The sequence below is a fragment of the Electrophorus electricus genome, chromosome 1, assembly GCF_041902795.1.
Source record: "Electrophorus electricus isolate QZ-2024a chromosome 1, ASM4190279v1, whole genome shotgun sequence".
NCBI classification, from domain to species: Eukaryota; Metazoa; Chordata; class Actinopteri; order Gymnotiformes; family Gymnotidae; genus Electrophorus; species Electrophorus electricus.
In genome coordinates, this window is record NC_137497.1 from 43,586,593 (window position 1) to 43,609,505 (window position 22,913).

At 43.9% G+C, this 22,913-nt stretch overlaps 1 protein-coding gene across 3 annotated transcripts in view; it reads left to right on the plus strand.

The window, feature by feature from the left end:
* The window catches only part of cntnap2a (contactin associated protein 2a), a 300,311-nt gene that overhangs the window by 217,918 nt on the left and 59,480 nt on the right, over positions 1 to 22,913 (plus strand). For all 3 annotated transcript variants that reach the window (XM_035526372.2, XM_035526373.2, XM_081721274.1), the window contains exon 15: positions 653 to 780. In XM_035526372.2, coding sequence (XP_035382265.1) covers positions 653 to 780 — 128 coding nt within the window. The remainder of the gene's footprint in view (positions 1 to 652; positions 781 to 22,913) is intronic.

A 22,913-nucleotide genomic window follows, 5' to 3' on the forward strand; every position in this document is an offset into this window, starting at 1 on the left:
GATACAAATGAGGACATTATGATGAGAGTTCCAGTTACAATCATGTTGCTTTTGTTATTTCTCTATGATGAATGCGTTCCATTTTGGCCCAGACTAATACAGCTTGTTTTACGGCCCAGCCAGAGTCTAATGGATGACGGTATTTCATAAACGCATGCATGATGCTCCGCTGCCTGTCTGCGCGCCTCCTAATTAGGGTTGCGTTAATGTTTGCTCTTTTGGGAAAATATTTGGGAAGCACATATATTTTTTTTTCTGGGTGTCGTTAAACAGGCAGTGATGCAGTGGCACATTGCGCGACTGTGGGTTCAAATATTCTGCATTTAATGTGGTGTAATTAGGGGGCACTTCAAAAAATGAAGAAAAGGAAATCAATGCAGGGCCAGGCTGAGCAGAACTGCGCCTCACACTCAAAATGCTGTGATTAGGGGCACTTTTTAAAAAATCCATGTGGTGCCATGACATAGAGTCTCAGTAACCATGGTGCCGGGAGATGTTGGGGGACACTTTTAGGCAGGGACTCTTTTAGTTGTTCCCTTCCACCCCCCATTTGGTGAAATTATTTTTGCTGGTATTTGATGAGGTCGGAATTCTTGCCGTCACTCCCTGCTTTGACGGGTTTGCATTGATCGGCCGTTCTCCAACTTCACAGGAGAGAAGACTCTGGGCTTCTCGTGTACAAGGACCACTTACCTGTGAGCCAGGTGGCGGTAGGGGACACCAATCGACCCGGATCAGAGGCCAAGCTGACTGTCGGACCTCTGCGTTGTCAAGGAGACAGTGAGTCCATTTCTCTCTCGGTCTGAACGCAGCTTTCAAGTCTCTGCGCCAATACGTAACAGCATGCTGGGAATTAGCATTCAAATTAGCGGAATATGAATGCCTGAGTTCCTGTACTCCGACTGGTCAAGGCTCGGAATGCTGCTGGCGTGTGTTAGCCAGATCTTTTATCTTTCTACTTGCAAGAAATAGCGCAAATGATTTTCCTCTTCACGTGCCATCAGACAAATTCCCGTTTGCAATGAAACGCTTGGCGTGTGGCTCTGAAAGGGAAGGTGGTCCCAGGGTGGGCCATCAGTCGCAGGAATTTCAGGAATATTCTTCACAGTGAGATCTTCCACAGCAAGAGTTTTCACCAACCCAGATCAGATCCTCACCAACCCAGATCAGATCCTCACCAACCCCAGTCAGATCCTCACCAACCACAGATCAGATCCTCACCAACCCCAGTCAGATCCTCACCAACCCAGATCAGATCCTCACCAACCCCAGTCAGATCCTCACCAACCACAGATCAGATCCTCACCAACCCCAGTCAGATCCTCACCAACCACAGATCAGATCCTCACCAACCCCAGTCAGATCCTCACCAACCCCAGATCAGATCCTCACCAACCCCAGTCAGATCCTCTCCAACCCAGATCAGATCCTCGGCAGTGAAAAAATAAAATGAAAGGTGAGGGGTGTGTGTGTGTGTGTGTGCTCGTGACCACTCAAGACACGAGAATGTGCAGTCATCTTTTAAACAGCTCCTGTGTTTTCAGAACCAAACGCCTGAAGCTCCAACCTCTCATCCAGACCGCTCGAACCACACACTGAAAACATGGATTTTCACACCTCATTACTCTTTTTAATTGCACCGGGCTTCTAACTTAGATCAGGTGCATTTGATTACAGTCACCTGTTTATGGACGTCAGGCTGCGTTCTCGTCATGAACTCCCCCACATCAACCCCACCTCCACACCTGTGGCTGGGCTAACCAGAACGTAACCATGTTAACAAGACTTAGATCACCTGAGGCCCTATTACTGAACATTAGCAATCAATTCACATCAATTTCATCAGTTTTTTTCATTCTGTGAAAAAATCTGGGGTTTTTTCTCTCCTTTTTGTTGCTAACTTTCCTTTTGTGTGGCCACCTCTGAGGGGGCGGAGTCAGCAGAGTGGTCTGTGGTGGAGGTGTAACACTGCAGGAGTGGCATCCGGCTCCAGAATTTAAATTAGGCTCCCTTCGTTAATGACAAGTTAACGAGCTGCATGCACAAGGCCAAAAATGATACACATACAACACTAGTTTGCACAAATCTCGACTTTAACCAGTCAAATTCAAATTGTTGTGCCAAACCTCAGTTTACATGGTCACAAAGAGGATGGCAAGTTCCTAACCCCACTGACTGCCAGCCTCTAACGACTGTGTGTTTAGGGGGCATCTCGTCAGGCTGTTGGAGATCAGGCTGTCTGAATCAGAATCTTTTCAGAAAATTTACCTCATTACGTCTATGACATATTAGCTCCTGTTTTAATGATGTTTTGCTTAGCGGTAAAATCCACCAGCACTTTTTAAGAAAGGGCAATTGGTATCCTAATAGCCAGTTGGCTCATAAAAATGCCTGCGTTTTAGAGAAGTTTTTACAAGACGTCTTTGGTCTGTCATTAGTCCGCCGTAGGCTCAAGGACGGTGTTTGCGGCGGCTCGACAATAATGCGGCCGCAGTTGTTTAAAATAATTTATTTTCATAAATGACTGAGAGATGGAATAAAGTCAACAAACAATTGATAATTTTAATGACGGTGCACATATGGCATGTGGCGTTTCTCCGTTTCCATGGGCTGATTGTTTGGCAGATTAATTGAAACTCTATTAGCCATAAAGGCATTATAATATTCTGGATTATTATCTTAGCAGTGGGCAGGAATTACAAATGAAAGTGTCGGGTAGGACAGGAAATATCGCAGGTACATCTCATTATAACATGTTAGACATTTTTACATTTGAAGAGCGTCTTGGAGTGACTGATAAGGCTTATATTCCCAATAAAACTCTCATGAATAACGAATCTGCAATTGTTTCATATCAGGACATTTCAAATCTAAGTGACTCACACCACTGATTGGAGTTTCTGTCTCACATTACAGAAATATTATTTTAGCTCCCAATAAGCCCTATGCTCTATGTCTGCATGAATGCCATCGCTTCGGATTGATAAGGAATTGGACAAATTTCTGTGGTGATACAGACCACGTTTCTGCAGAGTTTTACAAATTAGACCTGGAGTTCTTATTCTAAAACTCACCAAAATGTCTCCCTGTTCAGGACTTAAACTTGATTTTCCCTGTTACAGTCAGTGAACAGTAAGGACTTCTTTAGAGGATGTCGCCTAATTAGTTACCAAGACCTCAATCACATAATTAGTGCGAGGAAGCACTTGGAGTGTGCGCTCGAGAAAGGCGTGTGAGCTCTGGAGGTGTCTCATTTGCTCAACTCAGCTCCCTGCCAGGCTAAGCATGAAATAAGGCGGGTGTGTGGTCAATTTCTCTCCGTTCCGACAAACAGGAAAGGACGTGGCATGTAGCACCTCGGAGGGGTGTGGCAAGAAAGAAAAACAACAACATTATTATCTTTTGCTTTCCTGCGCTCAGAATTTGATCCTCCAATCGGTTTTTATGACGGCGGAAGTGGAGTCTATGGACTTCCCCCTGTTCTCTGATTGGCTCTTGTGTAGAGCCGGCCGAAGCGGCAGCCAATCCCAGCTCAGGTGATAGGTGATGGCAGCTTTAATCTGGAGTGTCATAACCTCATCTGTGCTGGGTAAATTAAAGTAAGGGCGAGCATTCAATACAACAGCCACTGTCCTCTGTGCAAATGTCTGTAAAATATCGCTTTGAGCTTTCACTTCTGTTTGCTCCTCAGCGAGGATTAAAACGACAGGCCAGATTGTTTGTGATTGATGGTGTGTATGGTGTTATTAGCCCACTCACCAGTAACTGTCCTCCAGAAGCGTTCATCACTCTAAGCTTTAGCCAACAAAAAAATAGCACCTCCTGTGAGTAGCGAACGCTGATCTTAAAATACGTTTCCTCTCTTAACAGGTATACAGCATAGCATGAATTTTAAGGTACACTACACAGTGATGGTTGATGTGATTTGATGTGATGCCTTTAGGAATTATTGCCATGTCTGAAAAAGTGGAAGGTTGGCACGTTTTCTAAGGTTTTCTAAGGTTTGTATCTGTAAGGTCGCCGTTTCCTGATGTAAGTCAGCCACTGCTGCAAAGCTGCCACTTAACATCATGTGTTACATATCACGTTTGTTTGTTTATTTATTTTTAAAGGAAGCCTGCCAACAATTTGTGGCATATTCTGGAAAATCTGCAAGAAAGCCCTTAAAAATAACCATCTTAAAGTGTGTTTGTGTGTGTGTGTGTGTATGTGTGTGTGTGTGTGTGAGTGTATATGTGTGTGTGTGTGTGTGTGTGTGTGTGTGTGTGCGGCTGTGTTTGTGTGTGTGTTTTACCTTCACTTTGAACACACACACACCCATTACGACAACTCTTTTCACTGTAATAAACTCTTCCACTGCGGGTGGAAGCCCTGATTGCCGTAAAGGGCTTGTCTGTTCTGCAGCGTGTGGGTACTCGCTGAACTCCCCGGTCTGGATGCCACTGTGTGTGATGCTTATGGTCCAGACACATGCCAAACGCTCCCAGCCTGGTTAGACAGCAGCAACTATGATAATGGCCGACGGCTTCATAATTTAAAGATAAAACTTAACTCAAAGAGAATTCAATGCCAGTGGTGCCATGGTTGTGTATGTCATCTTACCCTTTTAACTCGGGGGTCTAGGGAGTGGAAGGAGAAGGAGAGACACAGCTACTCTCCTGACCTAGACATGACCCTATCAGACACAGCTACTGTGCTGACCTAGACGGGACCCTATCAGACACACTTACTGTGCTGACCTAGACGGGACCCTATCAGACACAGTTACTCTCCCGACCTAGACATGACCCTATCAGACACAGCTACTGTGCTGACCTAGACGGGACCCTATCAGACACAGTTACTCTCCCGACCTAGACATGACCCTATCAGACACAGCTACTGTGCTGACCTAGACGGGACCCTATCAGACACAGTTACTCTCCCGACCTAGACATGACCCTATCAGACACAGCTACTGTGCTGACCTAGACGGGACCCTATCAGACACAGTTACTCTCCCGACCTAGACATGACCCTATCAGACACAGCTACTGTGCTGACCTAGACAGGACCCTATCAGACACAGCTACTGTGCTGACCTAGACGGGACCCTATCAGACACAGTTACTGTGCTGACCTAGACATGACCCTATCAGACACAGCTACTGTGCTGACCTAGACGGGACCCTATCAGACACAGTTACTGTGCTGACCTAGACAGGACCCTATCAGACACAGCTACTCTCCCGACCTAGACATGACCCTATCAGACACAGCTACTGTGCTGACCTAGACGGGACCCTATCAGACACAGTTACTGTGCTGACCTAGACAGGACCCTATCAGACACAGCTACTGTGCTGACCTAGACGGGACCCTATCAGACACAGTTACTCTGCTGACCTAGACAGGACCCTATCAGACACAGCTACTGTGCTGACCTAGACGGGACCCTATCAGACACAGTTACTCTGCTGACCTAGACAGGACCCTATCAGACACAGTTACTGTGCTGACCTAGACAGGACCCTATCAGACACAGTTACTCTGCTGACCTAGACAGGACCCTATCAGACACAGTTACTCTGCTGACCTAGACAGGACCCTATCAGACACAGTTACTCTGCTGACCTAGACAGGACCCTATCAGACACAGTTACTGTGCTGACCTAGATGGGACCCTATCAGACACAGCTACTGTGCTGACCTAGACAGGACAGCTGTCCAACTTACCAAGTGAACTCTTGAAGACAATTGGTAATTACCTGAGGATCTGGCCACTTGTTTTATGTCAGTGAAAACCCTAACCCTAACTCTAACCCTAACCCTAAGAATAACTCTAACTCTAACCCTAACCCTAACTCTAATCCTAACCCTAACTCTAACCCTAACTCTAATCCTAACCCTAACTCTAACCCTAACCCTAAGCATAACCCTAATCCTAACCCTAACCCTAACTCTAATCCTAATCCTAACCCTAACCCTAACCATAACTCTAACTCTAACCCTAACCCTAAACCTAACTCTAACCCTAACCCTAACCCTAACTCTAATCCTAACCCTAACCCTAACCCTAACCCTAACTCTAATCCTAACCCTAACTCTAACCCTAACCCTAACTCTAACTCTAATTCTAACCCTAACCCTAACCCTAACTCTAACCCTAACCCTAACCCTAATCCTAACCCTAACTCTAATCCTAATCCTAACCCTAACCCTAACCCTAACTCTAACCCTAACCCTAATTCTAACTCTAATCCTAACTCTAATCCTAACCCTAACTCTAACCCTAACCCTAACCCTAACCCTAACCCCTACCCTAAACTCTCTGGTGCTGTAATCGCGCAGTAAGTCCTGATTTTTACAACAGCAACTCAAACATACTGTAGATTCGGTGTGGTTCAATATGATCAATATTTCTAAATAATAAACAATACAATAAAAAAAAAATATTGCATTGTTAAACGTAATGATTTGTGTCGCAAGTAATATTGCCATGGAACATTTCCCAGCAATCTCCCAGTTATGAAGCACTTTCATTTCATTCTGATCATTTCCTCCCTTCTCATTTCAGACTGAACTGAAGGTCAAGGGGTGTTATTAATGAAAGCAAATGCACGACGAACAAACTAATGTCGTTCTGCCAGGGCGCCCCACAATGGTATGAGTAAGTGCATTTTAACGAGCCCTCGTGCAACAGTCATTTGTACGAGAGCCATCTGGTAAACTTGCTGCCTGTCCCATCTGGTTCAATGATGGAGGTGAAGTAAAGTGAGACCTGCTTGGTAAACAAGGCTTTTCTCAGATTGGAATCTCAAAGTGAATGATACAAACTGAGCACACAGCATTATGCTTCATGATGGTCTGTCCATTTAACATTTTATGATCTTAATCTATCTCTCAAAAAAAAACTTCCATCTTGTTAGGCTTGTCAGTGCTTTAAAAGGAAATTTCACAAAGAAAATATTAAACATTTGTGTTGAACACAAGAGTGCCAAACCCCAGTCCTGGTTTGTCACCATAACAGGGTCGGTTCACACACATAAGATAATTCTCCTGATGGACATCATTAAGGTCATCAGTAACACCGGATTATCAGAGGCAAGCATGTTGGAAATAAACTTGACAGGGTGAGAAGTGGTGTTTGTGGAAGCCATGTTTGGGTTTATGAGTAGTGTTTGACGTCATAAGCAGTGTTTGCAGAATGTGTGTTTGGGATCATAAGTGGTGTTTGAGGTCATAAACAATGTTTGTGGAAGCAGTGTTTAGGATTATAAGTAGTGTTTGCAGTCATAAGAAGTTTGTGGAAGATGTGTTTGTGATTATAAATAGTGTTTGAGGTCATAAGAAGTGTTTGTGGAAGATGTGTTTGGGATTATAAATGGTGTTTGAGGTCATAAGCAGTGTTTGTGGAAGCAGTGTTTAGGATTATAAGTAGTGTTTGAGGTCATAAGAAGTGTTTGCGGAAGCTGTGTTTGGGATCATAAGTGGTGTTTGAGGTCATAAGAAGTGTTTGTGGAAGATGTGTTTGGGATTATAAATGGTGTTTGAGGTCATAAGAAGTGTTTGTGGAAGATGTGTTTGGGTATGTAAATAGTGTTTGAGGTCATAAGCAGTATTTGTACAAGCTATGTTTGTGATCCTAAACAGTATTTGGCATTATAAACAGTGTTTGGGGTCATAAGCAGTGTTTGGGAGTATAGGCAGTGGTTACGGAAGCAATGTTTAGGATTATGTGGATTATTAATGTTTAGCATGTTATTGGCCAGAACCATTCCAGCAGCTACATGATATGAGCCACTATAGGATAAATGAAATTCCTGTAGGAGTTTAATCATTCAGTTTGAGGTCACAAAGTGTTGATGATATGATAGACATGGAATACTGACTTTATAATGTTGAATTTTTACATTATCTGTTATCTTTACACAGGGATTCTTTACTAATAAACTAAACTTCCTTGTAAGTATAGTTTTTAAATTTGTCTTATAACATGTCGTGTACATAAAGAGTATCACATAAAGAGTTCTATAGGTGTATCTAAAGACTATCTAAATGCGATCTGGTTGACAGAGATTGAATTTTTATCATTTGGACAAAAATTTCATGTAGTATATTTTTGTTAATTAACTTTTTTACCATGTTATGATGGTTAATAGTTTATTCAATATCAGAGTCCTTCTGTACTGTGAAAAATAAAGCGCAGCTGTAGAACTTTTGAAAGTCAAAAGTGCTTTCCTTGACCTCTGGAGCATGTGAAAGATGGTGGTTTGTATTAGAGATGGGGGGACGTGTCTCTCCAGAAGCACATATGAACACAAAGACCAGATCGCTCGCTTCCCCAAGGTAACCTCGGACTTTGCTTTTGTTTTGCTTTCTCTCTCCAAGTCCAAAAGGTCAGTGTGTGCTCCTAAAATGACCAATGGCTGAGAATGAATAGAAATATTTCTAACAATTCTTGCATGCATACACACACACACACACACACACCTGTGTGCTCTCGGGTCAGCACGGAGAGCAGCTCAGAAGGAGACCCAATTATTTTCCCTCATCATGGCACACTTGCATTGACTCGTGGGATCCTCTCCCGTCCTGTAGAGGGCAGAGGCCAGCAGGACTCAGGCTTCCTGCCCTCTGCCTGCCCCCTGCTGCACAGAGACGGCAGCGCATCCATTTTTAATACTGTTTCATCATTTAAATGTGCTTGGCAGGAACGGACTGGCTTGCTCGTTGCTTTTGCATGGTTTTTATTTGGTAGTGTCTGCCAGTACAGCGCATTCTCATCCCAACTGCTCAAATGTGGAATTTTGGATGCAACCCTTTGGTGTCTGTATGTATATACCGGAGGAGCCGTTTGGAATTCCGACGCGCACAGCAGGCCCGTAGACTTCAAGATAAGTTCTACTGCGTCCAGTGTCGACGCAGATGGCAAAACTGAACCTGTCCCCCAAGTCACGTCTCGACATTTCTGGATGGTGAAAGATCTTGTCATATGTGACTCCAAAGTCTAACTTGTGCTTTCTGTGCTCAGGTGTTTCCTACATCAAAGGACAATGTCTGCCTTTGCAAAGACAAGGATAATGTTAGTAACAGGATAAAAGCAGGACATAAAAATGCTCTTGAACCTTTAGAAAACAACATAGAAAGTTCAAGGTTGATAATAACATAGTCTGAGCATTAATAATACTCATAATGACTAACAAACACTAAATCATGAGATCGAAACATATTTCTTAATATAAAAACATTTTTTCAGCATTTTCCATGCACCAAAAAGCAATGCACCATTTCTGTAGATGAAATAAACAGACATCATTAGAAAGCTGTTCCATGTTAGTGCTTCCAACAGACCCTTGGAGATCTTAACCGTATATTACATCTGGTTGGTCTTTCAATGTACCACGTATTTCTGCACAAAAGCTCTGATATAATCATAAGATAGATAGATAGTAAGATAGATAGATATCACATTTTTACATTTACATTTATATTTAACAGTTACATTTAACATTTATATTTATATTGAATAGCTACATTTATAACAGTTATATTTATTATTTATATTTGTCATTTTTCAAACATTATCTCTTTTTTTAAAACTCCATAGTGAAAACTTTCATTGCACAGAATAGAGAGATAAATGACAGTATTATGCAGGGGTCACTGGTCAGGAGTCGCTGGTCAGAGGTCACTGGTCCTGTCCATAAAGAGCCAGTGTGGTTACCAGTTTACACTCCACATAAGCAGAAACACCCCATTTGTCAATTGTTCAATCAATGTGTCTCAGTCTTTAATCAGCTGTTTAGTTAGATGTGGCTGGAATTAAAAATCTGCACACAAACACACACACACACAAACACACATACCAGCCCTTTGTGGATAAACCCTCTATATAATTTTTGAATGGTAGATTTTGTTATCTACCAGATTAACTGCCAGGTGAGCAAAATAATATGGGTCCCTAAACGAGGCCACAGGGGCCTGTCGTAGGTCACAGAGGGGTCACACAGTCAGCCGTCTGCGATGTATTCCTTTGCCAGAAAAGGACTGTGCACGTTTGGACTAGAAGAAACACACCAGGGTCTTGCAATGCAGCCATGCAACCTAAAGCCCAAAGTGGCTCACAGAAACCAGGCCTTAAGAAGAGGGAGATGGTGTATGCTGAGCCCGGAGGGTCTAACAGGTCAAAAGGTCAAGAGGTCAGCTTTCTGCGTTTTGTTTCAATAGGTCAAACAACAAGAACAAGAAAAAAATGTTCCCCTGGCACTTACCAGCATTTGGACTACGAGGCCTTCATTAACTTCCCATTTAGTTCAAAGGGCTTTTATACATATTTGCTTTTTTAGTTTAGCGAATGAAAAAAATAATTGTTCAATTATCTTAATTTTCCAGAAAACGTGTAAGTAGACTATAACAGTGAGCAGTAAAGAGGCGGACATGTGCAGAGAAGAGCGAGATTTATTAGGGGCAAATCCAGAGTCGTAGTCATTGGAGAGTCCTGGGTCATAGAGCCAATATGTAGAGTGCTAGGATACATGATGAACTAAACCAAAGCACACGGAGGCAAACAGGGGAAGCAGGCTATAACAGAGACTAGGAAATAACACAAGGAGGTTAGGAAAAACTGACAGGCTTTCTAACACATCCAAACAAACAACCAGCCAAACAATAAACAGCCAAGACACAGGCAACAAGACAGGGTTTAAATACATGAACTTAACAAGAGTAGAAACGAGGAACAGGTGAAAGTAATGACAGGTGTGGAAAACCAAACGAGGAGTAGAGAAGACAAAATGAAGGAATGGATCCAAAACACACAAGACTGGAAAAACATGGAACACGGAAGCGGGGAAGAACTAACCATGACGTAGACAGTACTAGTCAGTCACTGGTACAAATTACACTCTCCAATTCACATGATTATATCACAAATAGGACTGAGATATGATTGGTTGATATGAAATATATAGGATGTGTATACTATATAGTATATATATACCAATACACTATATTGGAAAACTATATAGTTCCGATTTACTACATTAGCAAATTTTTTTGGACTTTGAAAACGTGATGATTTTGGACAATTATTTTAAAAGTCTGCTGAAATAAAATAACTATAAGCAAAAGAGTAAATCAGAAACACTCAACATTCAGCAATTACCAGATTACCAGCTACGAAATAAATTTGAGTTTCTATATTACAAACAAATCAGGTTCCATTTTGCCATCATCATGGAATCTACAGGACTGCTGTGTGCATCTATGGGACTGCCATGCACATCTGTGGGACTGCCGTGCACGTCTATGGGACTGCCGTGTGCATTTACAGGACTGTCGTGCACATCTGCAGGACTGCCGTGCACATCTACGGGACTGCCGTGTGCATCTACAGGACTGCCGTGCACATCTGCAGGACTGCCGTGCACATCTACGGGACTGCCGTGTGCATCTGCGGGACTGCCGTCGTGCGTATCTACGGGACTGCCATGCGCGTCTGCGGGACTGCCGTGCACGTCTGCGCGACAGCCATGTACATTGGAACCCGATGCTACAGGGCACCTTCTGCATGTACATACTGATACCAAGGAGTTCTGCCAAAGCATCTCTGCACTGGGAATGAGAAAGGGCTGCATTTCCCAGCATGCACGTGCACATTGCTGTGGAACACGTGGAATCCTTGTTCTGAAGATCCTGCCAGGATATGGTGCCACAGGACTCCCAGACGAACAGCTGTTTGATTTGCAGATCTGCTGCTCTCCTGAAGTGAAACCAAAAGTTTTCTTTTCTTGATTGATTCTTTTGTTTTCAGTCCATGAACGGTCATGATTTCTTATGAGAAAACGCAGCGTTGTCCAGAGCCAGTAAAACCGCGTCTGCTGTCTACTTGTCTAAATACTAGAGTGGTTTATGGCAGGTTGGTGATTTAATGGCCTTATGACCATGAACAAAATGCAGCAGTCTGTATGCTTTTGGACAGACAACATTTTTTGTTTTTGTTTTCCGGTACATTGAGTTTGAAATTGAGAAAAGAAAGACTCTTGTTAAAATGCAGTATCAGCTTGAATTTACACCTCTATGGGGTGACAAATCTGGAGATCAAGACCTGTTCATACAGTCCCCGATGCGGGGCCTCACAGGCAACCATGAGAACCACTGTCTCGTTAATTGCTTATTTGCTAATCCTTCACAGTCGATAAATGAGGTGGCAGGGACCCGGTCAGGGATAGCAGGCAGCCATTTCCTGTGCAGGCTTCTCTGCTGGTGTGTGTGTGTGTGTTTGTGGGTGTGTGCGTGTGTGTGTGCGTGTGTGTGTGTGGGTGTGTGCGTGTTTGTGCGTGTGTGTGTGTTTTTGTTTGTGAAACAAACACCATGAAACATGGTGCTTGCATGCGGGATCTCTATGGTGCCTCTACAGGAATTGAGTCTAAGAGCTGGAGGGATTGGGGAATAGGAGAACAGGGAGAACAGGGAGAGGCTAAGATCGATGGGCGTCCTCTCTAGCGGCTCTGGTCTTCCTCCAGACGTTTCTGTCTCTGTGGGGTTTTTAGTGATGTCATATAAAGCAGGCATCGTTCATTCATTTATACATTCCATTTGGTGGGTGGGGGGTTACTGGGTTGAGCTTCTAATTAGCAGAAGTTATATGTATGGGTATATGTGTGGCTTTAGGTGTGGTTATAGCCCTAGGCGTGCGTATATGTGTGGCTGTGGCTTTAGGTGTGGTTATAGCCCTAGGCGTGCGTATATGTGTGGCTGTGGCTTTAGGTGTGGTTATAGCCCTAGGCGTGCGTATATGTGTGGCTGTGGCTTTAGTTGTGGTTATAGCCCTAGGCGTGCGTATATGTGTGGCTGTGGCTTTAGGTGTGGTTATAGCCCTAGGCGTGGGTATATGTGTGGCTGTGGCTTTAGGTGTGGTTATAGCCCTAGGCGTGCGTATATGTGTGGCTGTGGCTTTAGGTGTGGTTATAGCCCTAGGCGTACGTATATGTGTGGCTGTGGCTTTAGTTGTGGTTATAGCCCTAGGCGTGCGTATATGTGTGGCTGTGGCTTTAGGTGTGGTTATAGCCCTAGGCGTGGGTATATGTGTGGCTGTGGCTTTAGGTGTGGTTATAGCCCTAGGCGTGCGTATATGTGTGGCTGTGGCTTTAGGTGTGGTTATAGCCCTAGGCGTGCGTATATGTGTGGCTGTGGCTTTAGTTGTGGTTATAGCCCTAGGCGTGCGTATATGTGTGGCTGTGGCTTTAGGTGTGGTTATAGCCCTAGGCGTGCGTATATGTGTGGCTGTGGCTTTAGTTGTGGTTATAGCCCTAGGCGTGCGTATATGTGTGGCTGTGGCTTTAGGTGTGGTTATAGCCCTAGGCGTGCGTATATGTCTGGCTGTGGCTTTAGGTGTGGTTATAGCCCTAGGAGTGGGTATATGTGTGGCTGTGGCTTTAGGTGTGGTTATAGCCCTAGGCGTGCGTATATGTGTAGCTAGGGGTACTGTTATGGGTATTGGTGTTCTTGTGTTGCAGTAATTGCTGTTATCCCTGCTGTAAACCAGGTTGTGCTTGTGAGCCCCATTTCCGTCTGAGATCGGCTTTGCTTTACGTCTGTATTGTTTTGCTTCTGTTTTATTTTGCTGTTTCATTTTGTGCTTGTTTTCTTTGTCTCATTGCTTAGTTTTGACACCATTTTGTTGCTTCTGACTTTGTGACTTTGTTTTGGCTTTGTTTAATTTTTTGGTTCTGTTTGTTTTGTTTTTGTTTTTTATTATTATATATCTCATGTCAATCGATGTCAAAGACATTTTTTCCTAATTGGCATATTTTACTAAACCCTGGTTAAAAGTGTTGCTGCCATATGCTGTATGTGGAATAGATTTTTCTCTTGATTTTTTAAGCATAGCTTGAACCTACAGCCCTCAGGTGCCCGGGTGTCATTATTAAGTCTGTAGGCTCTGGCAGGGCCTTCAGTTAGTATTCTCCTCCAACCAATCATCCATCTGGCCAGACAAGTGAGGGGTGAAGCATCAGGCACCGGGTGGATGTGGAGAAGCACACCCCAGGTGCGGGTGGGGAGTGTTTGTCTGCTGAAACAGTCGGGAAGCTGATGACTGTTTGGGTACTTGATGGCTTCATGCAGAGCGATTGGTTTGAAGGCTCTTGTCTACATGATGACTTTGGGTTGTGTCTCCTCACGCACACGGACCACAGTCACATCTGAATCAGGGGGGTGTGGTGTTTTGCAAGCTCCATAAGCTCGCTTGGTTTCAGTGTGGCAGCTGAGGTGATAGTCCAGTGCCACCCATGCAGAAGCCTGCTGGGTGCAGAGACATTTTTGCTTCCTGGCGTTTACACCAGAGAGTGTCTGCGTTTGTCAGAAGTGAAGATGTTTTTGCACGAGCTTACTGAGGCAGTGCAGAGTGCACAGCTGAGGTGGTTTATGTCAGCGAGCTCAACTCTGGGGCTAGCACGGACTAAGAGCTCCAGTTTAAAGGGTTTCAGCCACAACTCCCAACTCCCTGTTCCTTCTGTACTGACAGGGTTACGGAAAGTGCTACGCTGTGATCCTTTTGAGCTAAACACTAAAAATATGCAAGGTTGAGCACAGGCCCAGAATCCAAAGATCCTTAATCATTATCAAATCACCCAGATGCTTCTTTAACATCTCCAGTTTCCATGCTGACCTTGTGCATGGTCCATAAATCGATTATTATTCAGTTAATTTTCAGTAACAAAACCATAAATGAAGGGATCAATGCTCCAATTAGAAATGACAGCAAGAGACTCATACCCCTCCCCAAGGTCTGCTGAGATTTTTCAAGACAGAAAGAAGGAAAAAAAAATCAATAAATTCAGACATGTACTATTCCCAGGGCCAAGATACTTCGCATGTTCACACTGACACCTACCATACCCAGAGGAGCAAAAGACCGAGAAAGACCAGCGATCAGATAGGCACTAATCACTAGTGGTAGCAGTGGTAGCTCAGTTGCTGAGGTGCTCGACTCGTATTCGGAAGGGTACCAGTTCAAGCACCACCACCAAGTTGCCACTGTTGGGCCCGTGAGCAAGACCCTTAACCCTCAATTGCAAATGTTATGTTCAGTCATAATTGTAAGTCGCTTTGGATAAAAGCGTCCGCTAAATGCTGTAAATGTAAATGTAACTATAGTGCATAAACAGCACACAGCAAGCCAAGCCAGCCAGAGATGGTGAAACAGAAAGGCAGCTAATGGTCTGTGCAGCGACCTGCTTTGAATACATCAACCGAGTGTCCTTGGTGTCCCTTTAAAACGCTTTTGTTGAAGTGACTTCATTTCCTACACACAAACACTGTATAGCACAACTCTGTAATTGAGTTCCAATGCATGCAAAACAAAGTGACATTTTGTGGGTTTTCCTAACAGAAACAGATTTTCCCGCCACAACTTGCATGATAATCTGCAGTAGGCATAGAGCTGTAATTTCAGCATAATTGCCAAGGGGGGATTGCCAAAGCGCTCTCTCATCGTAACACAATAGGACACGTGTTTGATGAACATCATTTCCAGGACTCTTCAATATTCCTTCCTTATCATTTAGGCTAAGCTCTGAATGCTATGATGAGTTTTCACTGTGAATCACGCACCAGTTTATTGGTCTATTCTGTTTTGCAAACGTATGTGTTCTTTATCTTCTACAATTTAAGCGTCACTAAAACAAGACTGGGGGCAGTGGGTCCGAAACGGAACAACCTCATTGATGGTAAATTGTTTTGAAAGAGCCTCAGAGAAGCTAGAGATTCGCCTTTTGGGAGTGATATCTGTGAGAAGATGAGTGGTCAGGACACCTGTGTTATCTTTGCTTTGGCCCTGTGCTATCACGCGTGCGACACTACATGGTCCTCAGGGCCATATAAGGCAAACTGCATCTGTGATGCTCGCAATCTGATCTCAAACACAGAGATACAATCGAACCAGAACAGCTCAATACAGAATTCGTTTAATATTATAGATCATATTGAAGTGATATTGAACAAAATGTACAGTTCTATGGAATGGGATCGTGTTTAAAACCATAAAAAGATCATGATGCATATTTGCCCAAATCTAAGATGCATTTACATTTATAGCATTTGGAGTGACTTACAAAAGTGTTTTATGCCCTCATGTGACAGTAGATCTGTCAGTGTTAAGGTCAAGGGAAGGTTAAGGTTGAGGGAAGTTGGTTCAAATCAAGTAACACTAGAACCTGAAGATATTTCAGATGACATATATATATATAGCAGCTCAGTCTTGCTGAGATTTGGCTTCAAGTGATGAGCTGCCATCCATGAAGAGATGCTTGCTAGGCGTTCTGAGATATGAGCAGAAATCTGAGTGTTGGAGGATGGAAAGGAGAAAATCCATTGAGTATCGTCAGCATAGCATATGAGAAACCATAGAAGGATTTAACTTCACTAAGAGAACAGGTGTATAAAGGCAGAACAGGAGAGGACCAAGCACTGAGCCTTGTGGGACACCAGAGGAGAGTCTGTATGGAGTAGATATGGATCCCCTTCATGTCACATAATATGATTGGCCTTCAAGGTACCATCCCCAAGCCTGGTTTGAGCATATAGAAGACTGCTGAGAGACTGGGGTCAGGAAACATCAGGGCTGGGCTGAACCTGTAGCATGCAGCTTCTCCGGAACAGATGCCTGTGAGTAGTTGCAGATGGCTGAGGTGTTGAGTGAAGGTTTGAAGGCTTTCAGCACTTGACCATATGACAGGGAATCATTCATGATTCCTGGAGCAGTGAGGAAGGGATGGAATTCGAAGGGCAGGTGGTAGGATTACCAAACAAGATGAGTTGGGAAAACCAGGTGAAGGCAGTAGAAGGGGGTGATAGGTAATGTAGTGTCGAAGTAGTGTTAGGGAAAGGACCGACAAACTTTGTTAATCTTCTCATCGAAGAACGTGGCAAACTCTGCATTGAGGGAAGATGGTGTGAGGGGGGTTTCAAAGAGGAAAAGACGTTGTGGAGCTTGTGTGAGTCTTCCAGCCTCTCGTCATTTGAGTCAAATCCAGATCGAGATGCCACCAGCTTCTCCTCGTGTGAGTCAGATCCAGATGCCACCAGCTTCTCCTCGTGTGAGTCAGATCCAGATGCCACCAGCTTCTCCTCGTGTGAGTCAGATCCAGATGGTGCCAGCTTCTCCTCATGTGAGTCCAATCCATATGGAACAAGCTTCTACTTGTAGATTGGTGTCCTGCCAGCAGTCACCAGCAGATCTACAAGTAGAAACTTGTGCTGGAAGAACACAACAGGAGAGGAGATCAGCGTCAACATGCGATTTTCTCAGTTTCTTTTTATCTAATCTTAATCTCATCCGATCGCTGCATAGGGCATCTAACAATCAGGAAACGGAGAGAGCAAGCCTGCCATAGTCTGGAGGAGAGAGGGCAGAGGAGGTTAATGGATAAGGAAAGTGAGGTGAGGTGTGTTAGTTGGGTGTGGAAGGAGAGATTGAGTGGAGGTTGAGGCAGGTAGGAGAGGGGTTTGCTGGGTTTTATACTGAACATTAAAATGATAGATGTGTGTGTGTGGGTGTGTGTGTATGAGTGTGTGTGTATGAGTGTGTGTGTGTGTGTATGAGTGTGTGTGTGTGTGTGTGTGTATGAGTGTGTGTGTATGAGTGTGTGTGTATGAGTGTGTGTGTGGGGGGGGGTTGGAAAGAGCTGGCAAAGACACCAGCTTTGCTCTCAAGTCTCTTCCAGTTGCTTCTCTTCTTCACCGCCAACATCTTACTGTTGAACAGTTGGTCATACTTTCATTCCTTAAATGACTCATGCTGGCTGTGTAAAAGAAGCATTCAGTTGAAGGGCTCTGTAGCACTGCTACATTTGTCAGGATCTTTACCAGAAAAACAGATTAAGATTAAAGTGGTGTTTATCAAAAAATTAAAATAAAAAGTTCAAAAAGATTTTTTGAAATGATGTTCACAAATTTAACAAATCCTGCATTTGTATTTTTGTAACTACATACATGTAAAAAGAAAATCCACAAATGAGTTGGAATGTGCAAATATGAAACAAGAACATTTGTATAAATTAAATTTCACAAATATGGCAAACATGTTTGAATAAATATCTTTTTTTTTAATTAATTACTGTGAATGTGTAAATCAGTTCTGCACCCTTGGCTACAGGGCTACAGCGCTAGTGTGACAGTCAAGCTGACATATTCCTCAAAAATATTGAATACAATCAACTCCTGTTCAAAGGCAGGATTTGGTATTTTTCTTATACTAACACTATATCTAACCCACATGGCAATAAGTGGTAATAACCATTAACTCATAAACTCACCCCCCACCCCGTGACTCTCGGTGGAAGTGTATCTATGATGACCCTTGGAGGTGGTACCAACTACTTTCAAAATATTTGTGTGACAGCAGCCAGTCAGTGTTGTGATTGGATAAATCACACTTGCTCTCTGATTGGACCACCACCAGGTTGCCCATTGGTCAACCAATTCAATGGCAAAACAGAGTCAAGAATCCACATTTGCAAAAAAAAAGAAAAAAAAAAAAAAGGTCACACAAACAGGATTGTCCAGGATTGTCACAGTTGGACAGTGAAAATGTCCTTTGACTTTCACACTTTCACACACACACACACACACAATCATTTGTGCAGAACTGATTTACACATTCACAGTAATTAATTTGGGAGGTTTTTTTACACGCTTAAAATAAGCTGTATATTTATGTTTTGCCATATTTGTTAGCTTGAATTTATTTGAATATTTTTCTCTTTCAAGTTTGCATGTTCCAGCTCATTAATGGATTTGATGTTTATGTGTATGCGGTTGCTTAAGTACATCTGCAGATTTTCACAAGCTTTAAATCTTTTTCAACATGTTTTGTGTCTGTAGATATTATCACCTAGAAAACTGTTTCTCTTTGAATCAGTTTGTCAGTCAGATTTTTTGGTATTTGTAGAACTCTTTTTAAAAACAATTTGACTTGGTCATTTCCAGTGGATATTAGGTTTTTAATAACGTGGCAGGGTAGAAGAGAAAAGCGTTTATTATCCCGAGACAAATTAATTACTTTGATTAATGATATTTGCTTTGTGAATATTCATTAATAATTCAAGCTAAACTCATTTCGAAGTGCTTGAGATAATGGAAACACCAACACTGTCTTTCCTGCTTTTAACTGTGCTACAGTGACGAGGTAATGAGGTGTAGAATATTAGAATGTTTTGATTTCGAGTGTCATCTGTAAAAACTCTGAAATGACCCGGAACGTTGCTCTCGGAAGAGTGAGGAACTCTGAAATGACCCGGAACGTTGCTCTGGGAAGAGTGAGGAACTCTGAAATGACCTAGAACGTTGCACTGGGAAGAGTGAAAATCTCGGAAATGCTCTGGAACGTTGCTCTGGGAAGAGTGGTACATTGCATTGCCCACACAAGGCTGAATTGTGTGCCTTGCATTTGAGTGAAGCTCCTTGTAATAATTTAACTAATTAATTTAATTAATTTTAGTTGTTTTGTTTTCATTAAAGTGTTTTGATTGTCTCCAAAACTGTATGATACCTAATGAGGCGTTTTCAGACCAGTAACAGTTATGTTAAACTGTATGATACCTAACGAGGCGTTTTCAGACCAGTAACAGTTATGTTAAACTGCTGTGGTCTTTGAGCTGCACATGTGACTGAGTGTGCGCCCCTGTCCAACAGCGTGTGTGTGTGTGTTTGTGCGTGTGTGTGTGTGTGTGTGTGTGTGTGTGTACGTGTGCCCCTGTCCAACAGCGTGTGTGCGTGTGTGTGTGTGTGTACGTGTGCCCCTGTCCAACAGCGCTTGTGTGTGTGTGTGTGTGTGTGTGTGTGTGTGTGTGTGCCTCTCTCCAGCACTGTGTATATGTGTGTGTGTGTATATGTGTGTTTGTGTGTGCATGTGCCGCTGTCCAGCAAGCTGCTCGTCTGGCAGGTGTTTTAAATTCATAATTTGTGTTATCGATCACTTTTGGACTATGTAATATTCTCAAACCACCATCTTTTTTGTTGAGTGTTTGAAACTTTTGTTCTTCACTTGCCAACAAGTTGTTTGACGGCTGACATTCAACTCCACTGTGTTTTAATCCTCTGAGCTTGTGTCGAAAAAGCCTTTAATATTTACGACTGCCGTCTCTCAGTGAAAGTGACCCTTATGAGAAACTGCGAATACTAATTCTGGATTAAAGGGAGAATCCAAACATTTATTAGGTTTTGCGGGACCTCTTCTGTAAAAAAAAAACAAAAAGCAGTTTCCATGCACAGCAGACCTCTTCGCCCACCGTGCCATGGTGGGATTACTTTGAAGGAAAAACACCTCGCGTCCTTCCGAGAGAGACCACATAAAACAGCCAGTAATTAAACGTGGAAGGCGGTGCCGGGGGGAGGGGCTGTGTGGCCTGTGTGGAGCGAGCCAGTCTGCTCCTGCAGAGCTGTGATAAGCCCAGCCCCTCCCCTGGGACACGCCCCCCCCCCCCCCCCCCGCTTCCCCCTGCCTCCAGCGCTCGGGCTGCGGAGGAAGGGCCCAGAAACGCTCTGCTGTCGGCGCGAGGCTACTGCGCCATCCCAAGCGTTTGAAGCAGGAAGAAGAAAAAGGGTCTATGCGAAGCTCGAGTAGAATCTGGGCTGAAAGGTACCCGAGCGCCAGGTCTGGACGGCGTGCAGAGGAGAGAGCTGCACATCTGTGAAGGAGGGAGGGAGGGGGAGAGAGAGAGAGAGAGAGAGAGAGAGAGAGAGAAATTTGTGATAAACAAAGTCGCAGATCCACTGCCTTCATTGCCATCAACCTCTAATCTCTCTCTTTCTCTCTCTCTCTCTCTCTCTCTCTCTCTCTCTCTCTGAGAGACACAGAGAGGACATTTTATTCAACTTGATAAGACCCTGAACACAAAAGCAGGTACACTCTGACATTAGGCATGAGAACATGAGACCAGCAGGTGCTGTTTGATCTCTGGCGACTGGCAGGTTTGATGCCTGAGTTCCGCGTCTGTTGAATATACGCGGACAGGCTCAAAAAGGCAGCGTGAGCATGTAGTACAGAGGGAGTTGTAGATATTAGTTAGGCATGCATGATTTTGGAAATGCCGGAGGCTTCCTGACCCTAACCTGGGAGTCGTAGCCTCTACCGATGACAGAGGTTGGGAAGTTAAATTGGGTTGTGGTGTTTATTTGGTACCTTTGGGATTCTTTTGTATTTTGATGTAATACCATTAATTTTTCCTTGGCAAATGGGCTTTTAAAAATACTTTTGAATATCTTTTGAATCAGTTTTCTTCATTCATATATGGGATAAAATGACATTCTCCCTCTCTTCCACCGCACTCCTGTGACCCCGTCCTCGGGATTATGGCTCCCAACTCCTCTTTCCTCTCCTCTCATCTCCTCTTTTCTCTTCCCTTGCCTGTCCTCCCGTTTTCTGTTTTATGAACAGCATACAGACAGACAGAAAGAGAGAGAGAAAGATGGAGAGTCCCAGAGAGTGAGTGTGAATTCACCACATTGATTTAAAAGTGCTGCAGTGTAGTAAGTGTGGAGAAGTAAATCTGGTTTTGCGGTGCGCCCAATTGTTAGAGAGGTGTGTGTGTGTGTGTGTGTGTGTGAGTCCCAGCTGTGATAGCATATTATGTTCCCCAGTACTGTTTTCCATTTTTTCATTAGTGAGAGTGAGCAGAATGGCACATGCGCATTAATCAGTTAACGTTTGATGGCAGAAAGGCAAATGTTATCTTTTAATTAGAAGAGGGGTGTCTCTCTTAGCGCCGTGCCAGGAGGCAGGTGACTGTCTGAGCGTACCAACGCCAGTCTCACCGTGCTGATCACTGAGCTCACCACCCTCAAACTACTGCATGTCCCAGACCCCTGTGTCTCAGAGCCCGTCTCCCAGAGCCCATATCTCAGACCCCCGTGTCTCAGTACCTGTGTGCCAGAGCCCGTCTCCCAGAGCCCATATCTCAGACCCCCGTGTCTCAGTACCTGTGTGCCAGAGCCCGTCATGTCCCTCAATAGGTCCATTTGAAGCAGGAAACCTCGTCAGAGGACAGCTTTGCAGCTTGGTCGTGATTTGTTGCAGCAAGTCTTACAGCTAGAGTGGGAGGAGGAAGTGGTCAGAGGTGGACACACACACACACACACACACAGACACTGCCTCAACTGTATGGGAACAGATCTCTGGCCTAAACAGCTGTGAGTCGAGGAGTAGTGTGTCTTGGATGGAGAGTTGTGTGTCTTGGGCAGGAAGTTGTGTGTGTTGGGCAGGAAGTTGTGTGTCTTGGACGGAGAGTTGTGTGTCTTGGGCAGGAAGTTGTGTGTGTTGGGCAGGAAGTTGTGTGTCTTGGACGAGGAGTTTTGTGTCTTGGACGAGGAGCTGTGAGTCTTGGACAGGAAGTAGATTGAAGTGAGACACAGGCTGCATGCACACTGTCGTTAAGCAGAATGCCAAAAGCTCAGGATGCAAGCTGCATCTTTGATTTTGACATTTTTTGAAGATGAAATGAAGCTGAGGAGATGAAAAGATCGTGCATGTGCCAACGTTTACTCCCAGATGGGGGTTTACTCCCAGAGCTAGCGTGCGGTTGAGCGGCGGGTGGCATTGCCGTAAAGGCCCGGACGTCTCTTATACGTAACAACGGCTCGTGCGGAAGTCAGTACTCGGATACAGCTGGTGACAATGCCGGTCAGAGGGACAGGACAGACCAAAGGACAACTCCTCACCCTCCCCCAGTGAGGACATCTCTTAAACAGAGATACAGGAGAACAACATTATCAGCACAGTCAAGGTACAGCCACACAGAGGACTGTGCAAGTGGCAAGAAAACTCTGATGAAGGGAATAATTCAGTACAAAATAAACACATTATTTCATATAGAACAAGGTAGAAAACTGGTATACCACAGTATAATTTCTTAATTCTGTTAAAAACATCT